This window comes from Mauremys mutica, chromosome 3 (assembly GCF_020497125.1).
Source record: "Mauremys mutica isolate MM-2020 ecotype Southern chromosome 3, ASM2049712v1, whole genome shotgun sequence".
Lineage (NCBI taxonomy): Eukaryota > Metazoa > Chordata > Testudines > Geoemydidae > Mauremys > Mauremys mutica.
Window position 1 is genome coordinate 167,966,061 of NC_059074.1, and position 16,168 is coordinate 167,982,228.

At 46.6% G+C, this 16,168-nt stretch overlaps 1 protein-coding gene across 5 annotated transcripts in view; it reads right to left on the bottom strand.

The window, feature by feature from the left end:
• Nucleotides 1–928: 928 nt before the first annotated feature.
• Nucleotides 929–16,168, bottom strand: part of HHAT (hedgehog acyltransferase) — a 368,911-nt gene continuing 353,671 nt past the window's right edge. For all 5 annotated transcript variants that reach the window (XM_045008651.1, XM_045008652.1, XM_045008655.1 and 2 more), the window contains one exon: nt 929–2,337. In XM_045008651.1, the coding sequence (XP_044864586.1) occupies nt 2,246–2,337 (92 nt within the window). In that variant the 3' untranslated portion in view covers nt 929–2,245. The remainder of the gene's footprint in view (nt 2,338–16,168) is intronic.

The window sequence follows — 16,168 nt, forward strand, 5'->3', positions numbered from 1 at the left end:
CCTATTGATAAATACATGAAGTTGGTCCAAGATTCTGACGCCATGTATGTTGGTGCATGGCATGTGGGACAGATGGGAACTCTCACATATTTTAACTAGTGACTTTCCTTAAATTGTCCTGATTATAGGAATTTTTGAAATAGGAAAGGGAGCCCCTGGGAGATTGGTGCTGAAGAAAACCTATTTATTCCTCATACAGGGGAGACATTGTTTAAGAACTCTTTACGCTTCCCTGTAGATTACTACCCCACACTACATAATGATGTCCAGCTCAAGAGACAATGACCACAAGTAGCAAGACTTAGAAGAATTCCTCAAGCATACTAACATGAAAGCAATTATTACAGAGGGAAGACAAAGTCATCTCACTATCTAAGGACATATAATGACAATAGGATAGGCATAAGTGACAGTTTCATGAGGTTATGAGGAGTTTTGATATAAAGTAACCCAAACCTCTGCCTATATGTTGAACTGAAATACTACCTCAAAGGTTAGGAAAAGTTTGGTTGGAGACTCCTTGATCTTCCTTGAGAAAAGCCTAACACGGTGTAAGTGTGTCCACAATCTATTCAAATGATCCCTCTAGCTAGCATACATCAAATGACATTAGAAGGAAGTGTGATAACTAGTTACTGAAGCATAATTAAAGTTGTATTTCAGATTATTAAACTCTTGGCATTTGCACATTCCATTAAACATGAGGGACAGTAAGAATTTCAGAATGAAAGTATGGTAAATGAGGAACAGATCTAATCCTTCCTGCGGTTAATTTTTTTTTATATAAAATTGGTGTTTCTCCATGGCCTCTGATACAGCATAAACAATTTTTTCCCCCTATTATATAGCAAAAAATAATTCTGCAAGTCACATCAACCATCCTTAAAGACTGAGTTTTATTATTAAAACAGAAAAGGATATACAGCAACACTAGACAGTACAAAGCACCAAAACATACACCACACAGACTGATACTCCTCTGGAATGAGGCATGGGCTAGATGACCTACTAGGTCATGTCTGTCTCTGAGTGTAAGAGATGTTATTTATGTATACAAGTTACTACACATCCTACATTAGATCAATGGATTCCCAGTCTACATGGCTGGAGAACAGATACATGGTTTTTCATCCTAGTATTAATTACAAAGGATAAAGCATGGGATTTTTCAAAAGCTTTCAGCAGTGGCTTAAATCTACTCCAATAGTTAGGCCCATGTTAGGGGCTTTTGAAAAATCCCACCTTCAGGGCATTCCTTTTTGGTAGTGGTTGCAGTGATCCTCTGCCCAAATTTTTCCTGTCACGACCCCGCCCCTTACCAGTAATGGAATCTGTCCATGCCTCACCTGTACTGAACAGCCAAGACTTCCTCAGCAGAAGAGCTTGGGCTGAAGGTGGAGCTGGGGATGTGGGAGGAGCTGGGGTTAGAGGCATAGTTGGCCTAGGGGTGGAGCGGAGCTGGGCTCGAGGTGGAGCGGAGCTGCGTCTGGGGCTGGTGTGGAACTGTGGTTGGGGCCGGAGCTGGGCCGGGGGCAGAGCGGGGCTGGGGGGTCACTCCCTCCCTGCCCTCCATGGGGGCTGGCACGGGCCCTGCTGCACACATACCTGAATGCTCCTCTGTGTGCCACACAGTTTGGGGACCACTTAGATAGAGAAATGGCTAAAAAAGCAAAATCTTTTATTCTTTTGTACATGTTTTCAGGCTGTACTTTCAATAGCTGGGTATTATTTTTAGATATAATGTATGGAAGGCAATTTGGGTAGAATTCTGGTTTTCCAAATTGTGCAATGGACGAATAGGATGCACTTTTTGTTTGCAGTGTATTTACATTTAATCCAGACCAGAAAAAAATAGGAAACAGACAAAAAATTCTCTCTTCCTGATAGACATGGGTCCAAGAATGTCACGTACATATACTAAAATACTCAACAAGTACATACAATTTCAAATACTTCTGATATAAAACTAGTGTCTAAGATGACAAAAAATACTTGAAGAAATCAGTGTTTACAGTTCAAGTGATTTGTCCATATACAATTATAAATTAAAGTGGCTTCCAGTGTTTTAAATAGCTTGGCAAAGTATATTTGCTATGGCATATTTTCCTGCAGAGAGAATGGCATGTACATCCATGGCAGAGAAATCAGAATGTCTGTATTCACTGTATGAAAGGTTTTACAAAAACCTGTTCCACTCCCTTCTTAACTCACAGCTCATGATGGCATACCTTTGTATAACTGTGCGCTAATCTACACGGTGTGTGCAATCCCATTCAATTCCAACATGAGAGTAGCAGTACAGGAATCCAAGAACAGACAGGGTTGCCCAGGGCCAGCCTGTGAACAGAAAGAAAGATAATACTAGTCAGAGTAATTAATCTAGTTAATGAATACAGCAAGTGGATGGAAATATACTGAGACACATGTGTCTGGGGTTGAATGTTTGATGGGTTTACAGGGATATTTTTGTTGAACATTTAATATGGGAGGTAGAGCCAAGCCACAGAATTTGAAACCAGATCTGACATTTTCCAAATTTCAGAGGTAGTTAGGTTTGGCTTGGTTTGTTATAGATCCAGGCTCTCCCAAACCTCAAAGGCAATGGGTGTAGGGTTTTGGGTTGGTTTCATCTCTATTTAATATTCAAAAAACAATGTGCCAAATTAAGAAGGTATGTTATTTTCTGTGGGTGGCATTCACCCACTGAACTGAACCCTAGTAGAAAATTGAAATTCTAAGTTAATGATGGCACATCCTAAGCACAAAAGAGTACAAAGCCATAACATGACAACAAAGTAGTAACATAAGGATACAGGACAAACTGTGCAGCTCACCAGCAGAAGTCTGGGCATTTACAATTAAATCTTAGAATTCTCAGATATTTCCACATTGTCAGTGTCACACACAACTGCAGGAAATCTACAGTGAAATACTTCCTTTTATTTTTTTGGTTCACAGATGTCAGACACCTACCTCCTATATTTTCAAAGAATTTCAAGGGGGAGGTGGGCTAGTTGTACTTCTATTTACCATTCTCTTTAATGACAGTCATGACTCTCGGGGAGACTGTGAGTAGAGCTGTGAAAAGTATTTGCACTGAGCCTTGAATTCTTTCAGAATGAACCTTGGGTTTGAGGCTTGACATGTTCCTGAACCCATGTCTTTTACAACAACACAGCTATCTTGTTTTAGCTGTCTTGTAGAATTCTAGAAAGAACAAAGTAAGTAGTAGTTTTACCTTGAGTTGGCCAAAGCAAACCCTGGGAAGCTGGTGGAGGTGTCTAAGGTTTACCTTGACCAACTCATACAATATGGTATCCATCTTGTAAGACACACTTTTATTTCTAGTGAAGACACAGCCAAAGACGGGCTGTGAGTTTTCACATAGATACACCCTGCAAATCCCACTCAGCCAACCTCCTTTCCCCACAAAATTGGGAACTTTCTCTCCATCTCTCCATGGTCTTTATATGTAAATCATTATGTGTTCTCCTTGAAGAGTTGAACTCATTTAACTCCCACCTGCAAATAAACCTGTCAGGACTGGATCACTTTCACCCTGAAAAGTGAAACTGCAGGCTTCATACCATCCTAACGCTGATGTCCTTGTTTCTCAGTAAAATATAAAACAGAATATAATACTTGAAACTTATATAGTACTTTCCATCTTCCAGACACTTTACCAATATTAACTGACAGATCTTCACAGCACTCCTGGGGAAAGTGAGGCTCTATTTTTACTGCAAAAAGGTATGTTCTTTTACACTGACATAAACTCCCTATAAAATCCTATTGGAAACAAGATATTGTAGTTTCTACCACACTGCAGCTAGTCAACCCCTACCTGGGGTTCACATTGACTAGCTACACTGAGGTAACCCCCACCTCTTTTTTGCAATGAACACAAAACCTGAGGCAGAAGGATTGAATAGCTACACAGGGCAAGATTTTTAAAGGTATTTAGGTGTTTCAAGATGCTGACAGGGGTGCCAAATGGGATTTTCAAAAGCACCTATCATGAGCTAAGGCACCTAGGCATCTACTGGGATTTTCAAAAGCACCTATCTGTATCTTTAGGAGCTTAAATACCTTTACAAATCTGGCCCAGGGAGATTTAGAGCTTACTGAGCCCTACTCATATTCACAGCACAGTACACCACACCCTAAATCGGGGTGGCTCTGGAGCCACATGCGGCTCTTCAGAAGTTAATATGTGGCTCCTTGTATAGGGACTGACTACAGGGCTGGAGCTACAGGCGCCAACTTTCCAATGTACAAGGGGGTGCTCACTGCTCAACCCCTGGCTCTGTCACAGGCCCTGTCCCCACTCCTCCCCCCAGAGCCTCCTGCATGCCAGGAAACAGCTGATCCGGATGTGCAGGAGGGAGGGGAAGGCGCTGATTGGTGGGGCTGCCGGTGGGTGGGAGGCACTGGGAGCGGGAGGGGAGCTGATGGGGGGCTGCTGATGTATTACTGTGGCTCTTTGGCAATGTACATTGGTAAATTCTGGCTCCTTCTCAGGCTCAGGTTAAATTAATAAGGCTTTGTCTACAGAATGATCACAGTGAAAGGCAAAATAGACTGATATGTAGTGAAAACATCTTATAGAGACCATTAATTATAGTAAAAAGAACGAGGAGTACTTGTGGCACCTTAGAGACTAACAAATTTATTTGGGAAGTGGGTTTTAGCCCACGATAGCTTATGCCCAAATAAATGTGTTAGTCTCTAAGGTGCCACAAGTACTCCTGTTCTTTTTGCTGATACAGACTAACACGGCTACCTCTCTGAAATTAATTATAGTGAAATTCCACCTGCAGTCAAGTGGAGTGAGTCTTGAATTGTTTCACTTTATTTCAGTAGACTTTCACTTAGGGTTGCCAACTTTCTACTTGCACAAAACTGAACACCCTTGCCCCACCTCTCCTCTGAGGCCACACCCATGCCCCCCCCGCTCACTCCATCTCCCCTTCCTTTGTTGCTTGCTCTCCCCACCCTCACTCACTCGCTCATTTTCACTGGGCTGGCGCAGAGGGTTGGGGTGAGGGCTCTGAGGTGGGGCCAGGGATGAGAGGTTTGGGTTGCAGGAGGGGGCTCCGGGCTGGGGGATGGAGCCGAGGGGTTCAGAGTATGGGAGGGGGCTCTGGGCAGGGGGTTGGGGTGTGGGAGAGGGTATGGGCTCTGCGCTGGGGGTGCGGGTTCTGGGGTGGGGCCAGAAATGAGGGATTCAGGGTACGGGAGTGGGCTCCGGTCTGGTGCAGGGGGGTTGGAGTGAGGTGGGGGAGGCTCCAGCTGAGGGTGTGGGCTCTGGGGTGAGTGTGGGGGGTTTGGGGTGCAGAAGTGTGCTCCAGGCTGGGACGAGGGGTTCAGAGGATGGGAAGGGGATCAGGGCTGAGGCAGGGGTGCAGGGAGGGTGAGGGTTCTGGCTGGGGGTGTGGTCTCTGGGGTGGGGCCAGGGATGAGGAGTTTGGGGGGGAGCTCAGGGCAGGGGGTTGGAGCTCAAGGTTGGGGTACTGGCTTGCCTTGGGTGGCTCCCAGTCGCTAACACAGCAGGGCTAAGGCAGGCTCCCTGCCTGTCCTGGCTCCTCCCTGCACCATGGAAGCAGACAGTAGGTCCGGCTCCTATGTTGGGGAACCAGGAGGCTCCGCGTGCTGCTCTTGCCTGCAGGCATCGCCCCCGAGCTCCTATTGGCTGGAAGCTACAGCCAATGGGGTACAGAGCTGGTGCTTGGGGTGGGGGCAGCGCGTGGAGCCCCGTGTCCCTCCCCCCCCCCCCCGCCTAGGAGCCGGACCTACTGGCCGGTTCCAGGACGCAGCGTGGTGCCAGGACAGGTAGGGACTAGCCTGCCTTAGCCCTGCAGCACGACTGACCAGACTTTTAATGGCCCAGTTAGTGGTGCTGACCAGATACGCCAGGTCCCTCTTTGACTGGGCGTTCTGGTCAAAAACCGGACACCTGGCAACCGTACTTTCACTCCACTATAACTAGTCCCATGGCTACCCTCTCAGAATGTTGCCATTTTTACCTACCAAAAATAGGTATTAAGGGCTGCGTTACAAGGCATCATCCTGCCCTGCTCCACTTTTGCTCTAACTCAGCTGAAAAAGGGGGGTGGGGGCGGGAAGGGAAAAGAAAATGCAACTACCATGGAGGAGGGAAGGGTAAAGAATTTCTGGCTCACAGTGATGGAGGAGATGAGGGTGGAGAGAAGATGCTTCAGCTGCTCACTGCTGAGAGTGAAGATGTGGCCTTCCCAACTGTATGCGCACACACCCTGCCAACCCCCACCCCCACACCTCTAGTGCTCCCTGCAAATGTAGGAGCCATCATCCATCTGGTGAAGTGGAGGGGATCTCTTGTCCTGTGGGCTCTCCCTTGTTACAATACAACTTAGCCTAGAGTGGAAGTTGTTACTGGGGAAAAGCCCTTTATGATGAGATGTTTCCACTATAGATATATAATACAGAAACAAAAGGAGCCACGTTCTGCTTCCATTTACATCCATATAAATCCAGAGTAATTGCATTCCAGTCCCTGTAGTCACTCTGAATTTACCTGGGTGTGTCTAAAGAGAATTTTGTAGGTATACAATTTAAAGGTGGGTAGCCTGGAACAAGCAAAAGGCCTTTTGAGCAGTCTTTATTTCAACATCTGCATCTACAATTTTAGTGAATACAAAATAAACACCTTCAAAACCAAAAAAAAATCCACCCCATAATAACTCAACAGATTTTAAACCTTAGGAAACAGAAACAAAGGGACACAGGATGTGATTTCCACCTTTCAAAGTTGCTGGTAAAACCCAAGAAAAGTTACCTTCGCTTCAGCACTAACCAATACAAAAATAAGTAGAGCATGCATCCTTGGCTCTATTGTGGTCCCATACATCTCAAGAAGGCACTTTGTAATGTTAAGAGTTCTGTTTAGATTTGTAACTAAAGAGTAAAAATCCAACAGGTGGGAAAAAAACGGTTACCTACCTTTCGTAACTGTTCTTTGAGATGTGTTGCTCATTTCCATTCCATGCTAAGTGTGTGTGTGCTGCGTGCCCCGTTACCAGAGATTTTTCCCCAGTGGTATCCACAGGGCCAGGGCCAGCGTCCCCTGGAGGCCCGCACTCATGCACCGGTAGAAGGGGCACCGCTGGCTCTGTGCCCTTCCAATTCCTTCTTGCTGTCAACTCCAATGGCAGGGTAGGAGGGTGGGTCATGGAACGGACATGAGCAACACATATCGAAGAACACTAGTTACGAAAGGTAGGTAACCGTTTTTTTCTTCTTCAAGTGCTTGCTCCTGTCAATTCTATGCTAGGTGACTCACAAGCAGTATCACCGGAGGTGGGCTTGGAGTTCCGGGGTGTAACTAACACCAACTGTAACACAGCTTTCCTGAAACTGGCATCATCTGTGGCCTGTTGGGTGATGGCACAGTGGGACATGAATGTGTGGACTGATGACCATGTAGTGGCCCTGCAGATATCCTGTTGTTGGATTAAAGTAATAATACATTTATGTTATGGGAAAGTGTGAGAAAGAATGGCCCAGAACAGGCCCCGGATTTGGCCTGACCATTAGAAAGGAATAAGCCTGTCAGTTTACAAGATCTGTGTTAACTGTAGAAAACACATCCCAAGACAAAAAGTCTGTTCTAAAGTGATAATATTACCATTAAGGACAGTTGCTGTTACAACTGTTTTCCTGAACTCAGGAATAAGATCTGTTAATCCCCACTCTTGCATTTTTATCTTGCTTATTTTCTTTTTATATGTAACAAGTGGTATGAATAGGTTTATTGGAGTCTGTCATGCCCCAATGATTTCAGAATGATTATGTTAAAGAATGAATAGCTAATAAAATGTAGAAGTGATAAAAAAAATGTTAAGTGAAATAGAATGTGATTGCAGTTGTATGTTTGGATGGGTAATAAAAGGTTGAGGCACCAGCCTTAGAATCATAATAAACGACAGCACATCTGGAGGAAGAAAAACAACTACCCTCCGACAGGACCGTTTGGCTGAAGAATGTGCTGGGCGAGATAATCTGATAACCCTGAGGGCACACCGGAATCTACCCCCAACCGCCCCAAGTCAGGGGGACCGGAGAACCGAAGAGCAAGATAACAACAAACTGTCATTGCTGTGCCATCTGCGTGATTGATTATCACTTCAAACATGAGAACAGCATGATGAGGCAAACCCCAAAGACTTGTATGAGGATGGATCCCGATATAGACAGACCCTAAAGACTGAGGACTTTGGGTCTGGTTCTGCAACCAACTGCTAGGCGCATCAGATGTGCATATGACAAGGCCTGGCTCCCTCCTCGTGTCCTGGCCATCTGGACAGTGACTTGGCACGAGCAACTCCTAGGCTGGTAATTATAATAACAACCTTGTAGAACTTGTGTGTGTGTGAATGAATACAATGTTATAGCTATAACGGATTGCTTACTCTGATTCTTTCTGTATTCACAATAAACATGGCGTGTTGCCTTATCCCCTGAATAAGAGCCTGGTGAATGTAATGCTTCACTCAGAAGTTCTACAGCCCGAGTGCTTCCTGGCAGAGGAACTTGGAGCAAGCTCCTCCCTGTTTGTTGACATATAACATTGACAGTGTGTTGTCCATCAGTACTTGCACATTTTTGCCTGAGAGATGGGGCAGGAACACTTCCCAGAGCCACGCGTATTGCCCTGAGTTCCTTCACATTATATTTAAGGACAATTCGTCCTGTGAACAGAGGCCTTGGGTCCTAAGTTTGCTGAAATGGGCTCCCCACCCCACATCCAATACATCAGACACTAATGTTATCGAGGGCCGCGGGGGCTCAAAAGGTACTCCGGACAGAACCAAGGTCGGGCCTAAGCACAAATTCAGGGAAGCCCAGACTGACATTGGAATGGTGAGGCTCAAGTCCAGATGGTGCTGGCTTGGGGAACAGACAGATGCAAGCCACATCTGAAGCTGTCTGAGGTGCAGTCATGCATATTGTACCATGTAAGTACATGCCGCCATGTGACCTAGTAGGCACACCCGAGCAATCGTCAATAGGCCAGACGATACTTGGGTGATTAAGTCTGTCGTGGCTCTGTATCTGCCTCCAGCAGGAAAACCCTGACCTGAGGGGGGTCGAGCACAGCTCCTGTAAATTCTATTCTCTGGGCTGGGACCAACATTGACTTTTGCTAGTTTATTAGGAGGCCCAGCATCCTGCTAGTGGCCCGTACCACAGAGGTGCTGTGCTCAAAGGCCTTGAGCAGCCTTTTATCAGCCAATCATCTAGTAGAGATAAATCTGTACTCATCGATGTCTGAGGTAGGCTGTGACCACCACCGTGCACTTTGTGAAAACTCACAGGGCCACCAAAAGACCAAACGGGAGTGCTGTGAATTGGTAGCGTTCGTGGCCCACCATGAACCTGAAGAACTTCCTGTGTCCTCGAAACATGGAAATATGCAAGTATGCATCCTTCAAGTTGAGGGCGGTGTACCAGTCTCCAAAGAAGGAATGACAGAGGCCAGGGAGACCATGAGGAACCTCAGTTTCTTGAGATACTTGTTGAGGCAACATAGGTGGCTGCAGGCCCCCTTTTGTCTTGGGGAATAAAAAAATAGCGGGAGTAAAAACCTACCTGTCTCATCTCGGAAGGGCTTATTTCCGTAGCAGGATTTGCACCTCCTGGACGAGAAGTTGCTCATGGGAAGGGTCCCTGAAAAGAGACGTGGAAGGGGTGTGTGCTGGAAGGATGGAGACAAACTGCAGGGTGTACCCCTCTGCTATGATACTGAGTACCCAGTGGTCCAATGTAATTGACCCCCAAGCAGGGAGGTATGGCAAAAGGCAGTCCAGAAATACAAATGGGGGCTGTTGATCTGGGAGGGAGACTGGTAAGCCATCCCCAAGCGTGCCTTCAAAAGGCCTATCTGCCTCCTCTCGGGAAACCGCTAGTGCCCTGTTGGGCAGAGGTGGAAGGCAGCTGACCCTGATGGTGCCTATAACTTTTCCCTTTTTTCTTACAGGGCCTGTTCCTGGATGGTCCTGAGAACCTAGGGGGGCGTTGCAGCCTAAATTGTTTCCCTGAGGCTGGCGGTGTAGAAAGGCCCAAGGATCACAGCATAGCCCTGGAGTCTTTAAGGCTATGCAGACTGGTGTCTGTCTGGTCCAAGAATAATGAGGCTCCCTCAAATGGGAGATCCTGGACCAGCTGCTGAACCTCCTGGGACAGACCTGAAGACTGTCATCACAAACCACGACTCATGGCAACCGCCAATGCCATTGTTCTGGCCGCCAAATCTGCAGCATCTAAAGTCGCCTGGAGAGACATTGTGGCCATTATCTTTCCTTCGTCCATGATGGCCCTGAATTCCTGCTGCAATTCTTGAGGCAAGGAATCCTTAAATTTGGCCATGGAGTTTTAAACATTAAAATTGTATCTCCCCAGCAGCGCCTGCTGGTTTGCAATATGAAGTTGAAGGCTTGTAATGGGATAAACCTTTCAACCAAAAAGGTCCAGGCATTTAGCTTCCTTATTTTTTGGAATGGCACTTGTCCGTCCTTGCCTATCCTGCTCATTAGTGTAGGAAACCACAAAGGACCCCGGGGGAGGGTGTGAGAACATGTATTCAAATCCATTGGCAGGAACATAGTATTTCTTTTCTGTCCTTTTAGATGTTGAGGGCAGAGAGGAAGGGATCTGCCATGGTGCTTTTACGAACTTAACCACCCACTCATGCACCAGCAGAGCCACCTTGGTGGGATCCATGGCAGCCAAAATATCAAAGAGGGCATCCATGGGGTTCTTTCAGCTCCTCTGCCTCTAGGCCCAGGCTGATCATGACTCTCTTGAGGAGCTCCTGGTGGGCTCTAAAATAATCTGGAGGTAGGGGGTTAGCGGGACCTGTGAACACCTCATCTGGGGATGATGATGAGGATGTTGCCAGTGGCGGTAGGGCTAAATCCTCTGCCTCTCCTGAGGTAATTTCTGTGGGAGGTACTGCTGGGGTTTCGGTACCATGGTCAGAGTCCGAGCATGGGACTGGTTGGGGAGGAGCCACACTCCATCTCTCAGAGATCACCACAGACGGAGGGTGAGAGAACGGCCCTGGCATCGCTGAGAACCCCCATGGGTTCCAGCACTGCCACTGCATGGGCCACTGTCCTGGAAGCCACTGGCCCATACATGGTCCGGCACCAACGTCTGTTACATGTGCTGGGTGATGGTGCCTCTTTTGAGGGGGAGCTGAATCCCTCTTGAAGTCTGATGAGGACTCCTCATAAGATGACTACAGCAGAGCCACTGCTGATCCCTCTTGTTGGCTATGCTGGGGAGCCAGGGAGTGGTGCTGAGGGACAACTCCTTTGTACAGGGACTGGCTACGGGAGGCTAGCGATTGGTGCCGGGGCTCAGATGACCAATGGCAGTGCTCAAGAGAATGGTGCCATGGCTCAGGTGGCTGCTGTCAGGGCTCAGGTGAGCTGCGTCGAGATTTGGGTGGCCGGTGCCGGGACTCATGTGACCAGTGTTGGGGCTCGGATGACTGGTGCCAGTGTATTGGTGACTGGTGCAGGCCCACTGAGGATCATTGTCTTGAGGCCGTAGACTAGCACAGCAACGGAGACCGGTGCTGGGTTGGGGGACCACTGTGAAGGTCCCATAGTGGGCTTCCCTTTCAATACCACTGCCCTCAGAGGATCTAGGGAGGAGAATGGTCGGTCCCGGGGTGTGGGAGGCACCTGTAGGGCCATAAGGTTCCTTGTTGCCTGAAAGGCTTCCGGTGTGGAGGGCACTCTCAATTGCACTGGGCCCCGGCTATTCTTTGGCATGTGGGGTGGGTCCCGAGTTGGGCTAGATGCCACCAGTGGAGTCATCGCCACAGCCATATGTCTCTGTGGGGAGGGTGAATGGCCCGACATGGGTATCTCGCTCTTGCCCTCCTGCTGTTTCCTTGTCGCTGGAGATGGGGAACGGTGCTAAGGGGGGCACAGTTCAAAGAGGCACTTCATCCTGAAGCCAATGTACTCGGCACTGAGTCTGACCTACTTGGCTCAGAGGCCAGTCTGAGTGTGGCTTCCATCAGCAGAGCTTTCAATCTGATATCCCTGTCCTTTCGGGCGCACGGCCTTAAGCCCCGGACAATTCTGCATTTGTCCCTGATGTGAGCCTTTGCAAAGCCCCTTAGGCAGCTGGAGTGGGGATCGTTCACTGGCATGGACTTGCTACAGGTAGTGCACGATTTGAAACCTGGGGATCAGGGCATGACCCAACCCTGGGACAAGGCCCCTTAAGTGGACTATCTAACACTAACTAACAAACTAACTAACCATATTTACAAAAATACAGTTCGGTAAACCACTAAAAGAAGGCTTGCAAACACAAAGAAAGGAAGACTGTTCCAGCAACTGTCACAGGCGGTAAGAAGGAACTGGAAGGGTGCAGGGCCAGTGGTGTCCCTTATACCGGTGCATGAGTGTGGGCCTCCAGGAGATGCTAGAGCCAGCCCTACGGATACCACCAAGGGAAAAATCTCCAGCAACGGTGCATGCAGCATGCGCACACCTAGCGTGGAATCAACATGAGCAAGCACTGGAAGAAGAATCCACATTAGGGGATGCTGAAGAGTAAAAGATGGTAGTAGATGCTAGTCCTGCAAACATTTATACATGTGCTTGATTTTATGCATGAGCAGTCCCCTTGACATCGGGGGGATTGTTTACCTGCATAAGGCTAAGCCCGTGCCTAAATGTTTGCAGAAGTGGAGCCTTAGAATACAACGTGGCTGGTGAAAATCTAAAATCCTTCCCTGAACCAGGCTTTTGGGTCAAATCTTCATGGCGGAACTCAGCAATCCTCCTCCTGGTTCAGAGTGCATCCAAACTAGACATACCTGTACCTTATCTCAGCAGTGGCGCAGCTGTACTGATACAAGAACTAGTGCTGACGGGCCTGAGCTGTTTAGACCACCACAATGAAAACTTGCTTGGAGCAGTTCATAATGCATTGGTAAAACTCTGGAGCTCTGTTCACACTCTCACTTTCAATGAGAAGCTGCATCTTCTTTACACATCTCTTTTCTAGTACACTCTTTCCTCATTCTTGCTCTTTTCCGATAAGTATCCTCTTCCTAACTGCAAGCCCCTCCCTCCCTCTCCTGACCTGAGTTTTGTGACTTTTCTGTAGTCAGCTCTACTCACTCCTTTTCTTTTCCCTCCCTGCCCCTTGTGCCACCTCAGAGTCAAAAAGAAAGATCTGACTGCTACGCAGGGGTCGGGGACTATTTTCTGCATTTGAAAACTAAAGTCGTCGTGTTTCCAGTCATAGGAGATGGATACACGCTCCCCAGTCCCTCAATTGTCTGGCTGATTTAGTGAAATCTCACAAGAGAACATGTTTGTAAGGTTTTAAAAATGGAATCCCAGCCTTAACGATTCTTTATGAAGTGATTTTGCTAAAATCTATATTCCTAATTAGCAACAACAGGAGGGGGACCATTGAGTCCTCGTATGAAGACGTTTAGCTGCAGATTCTAGTCAGAATTTTACTTTAGCAAATTTGGCCTCTAGCAATTTTACCACTTCTTTACTGGTCTCACTTTAATCAGATGTGGCACCCGATTCTGATCCCACTTACACTGGTACAACTCAATGGAGTTACAGTGGAGAAAATCTGGTAGTGTCCGGCCCATAGTATTTCCACTTTGCTTCCCTACCCATGAATTTCTCTGATTGAACAGAGCATTGGAAAATCCTTCATATGAACTAAATAATGGACCTGATTCACCTCTCCTCTACTCCAGCCCTGTGGTACTGTAACTTCATTGGACCAATTCAGTTATACCAACACATAGCTGGAGTAAAGCAGGGCTGAATCAGACTCAAGTTTTAAATCTATTTAAAAGCTGCAATCTGTCCCCACAATCTTTTTTACAAACTGTAACCTGAGAGCACAGTTTGGTAAATTGCCTCGTCTATCTCAAATGATGGAGTCTCCTTTCAGATGTCTAAACATAAAATCTGAGCTAGAATTTAAATGTTAATCAGTTTAAATTGTATATCATATCTACTGCAGTCTAGGATTATTGCTCTAGATTTCTGGTTGGAATTGAGTTACATCATTCAGCACAACATAATCAAAACAATTAAAATTCTTACGTTCTAATTAGAACATGTCCTGCCAATGGCAATTTAGTAAGGTACCAATGAAAAAGAGAGGTTAGCCAAGATAACCACCTGGATGACCATGAGACCCAGAGACTAAGAGGGGCAGGGAAGGATTCTTCTGAAGAGTTCAAAACTCGGGCCCATATTTATTTGAACACCTTTAGAGAACCTGCAGTTACAACTTGTACAGTACTGTGCATATTCTATGGATGGCAGGAAATGGGACTGCCAGAATAAAGGACCTTCAGTAACATTCTTTGCACCTACAGAAGGTAGCACCTTTCATCCAATGACCTCAAAGTGCACTACAAAGGTATTTTTATCCCCCCAATTAACTGATGGGGAAAGCACACTGAAGTCAGTGGAAAGACTTGACTTCAATGGGCATTGGATCAGGCCATAAGGCTCAGATTTTTAAAGATATTTAGGCGTCAACAAACATGTAGACAAGGGTGATCGAATGGATATGTTGTACTTGGACTTTCAGAAAGCCTTTGACAAGATCCCTCGCCAAAGGCTCTTAAGCAAACTAAGGCCTGGTCCACACTAAAAAGGGAGTTCGAATTAGGGTACGCAAATTCAGCTACGGGAATAGCGTAGCTGAATTTGAAGTACCCTAATTCAAACTACTCACCCGTCCAGACGCGGCGGGGTCGAACTCCGCGGCTCCCCCGTCGACTCCACCACCGCCGTTTGCAGTGGTGGAGTACCGGAGTCGACCGCGGCGCTTCCAGAGTTCGAACTATCGCGTCTAGAACAGACGCGATAGTTCGAACTCCGTGAAGTCGAACTCACCGCGTCAACCCGCGCGGTGAGTATGGACCTGCCCTAAGCAGTTAGGGATAAGAAGGAAGCTCCTCTCGTGGATCAGTAACTGGTTAAAAGACAAGAAACAAAGGGTAGGAATGAATGGTCAAGTTTCAGAATGGAGAGAAGCAAATAGTGGTGTCCCCCAGGGGTCTGTACTGGGACCTGTGCTGTTCAACATATTCATAAATGATCTAGAAAAAGGGGTAAACAGTGAGGTGGCAAAGTTAGCTGATGATACAAAATTACTCAAGATAGTTAAGTCCAAAGCTGACTTTGAAGAGCTACGAAGAGATCTCACAAAACGGGGTGACCGGGCAACAAAATGGCAGATGAAATTCAATGTTGATAAATGCAAAGTCATGCATATTGTTAAACATAAACCCAACTATACATACAAAATGATGGAGTGTAAATTAGCTGTTACCACTCAAGAAAGAGATCTTGGAGTCACTGTGGATAGTTCTCTGAAAACATCCACTCAGTGTGCAGCGGCAGTCAAAAAAGCTAAAAGAATGTTAGGTACCATTAGGAAAGGGATAACTAATAACTCTGTACATATCATAACGCCACTACATAAATCCACAGTACACTCACACCTTTAATACTGTGTGCAGTTCTGGTCACCCCATCTCAAAACAGATTTATTTGAAATGGAAAAGGTACCGAGAAAGGCAACAAAAATGATTAACGATATGGAACAGCTTCCATATGAGGAGAGATTCAAAAGCCTGGGACTGTTCAGCTTCAAAAGAGACAACTAAGCGGGGATATGATACAAGTCTATATAGTCATGGATGGTGTGAAGAAAATGAATAAGGAAGAGTTACTTGCTTTTTCACATAACACCAGAACCAGGGGTCACCCAATGAAATTAATAAGCAGGAGGTTTAAAACAAACAAAAGTACTTTTTCGCACAACACACAATCAACCTATGGAACTCATTGGCAGAGGATGTTGTGAGGGCTAAAACTATAAGTGGGTTAAAAAAAGAATTAGGTAAATTCATGGAGGATGGGTCCAGCAATGGCTATTGGCCAAGATGGTGAAGGATGCAACCCTAGGCTCTGTGTGTCCCTAGCCTCTGGCTGCCAGATGCTGGGACTGGATGACGGGGGCTGGATCACTTGATAGTTGCTCCATTCTGTTCATTCCCTTTGAAACATCGGGCTTTGGACGCTGTCAGAAGGCAGGATACTGGGCT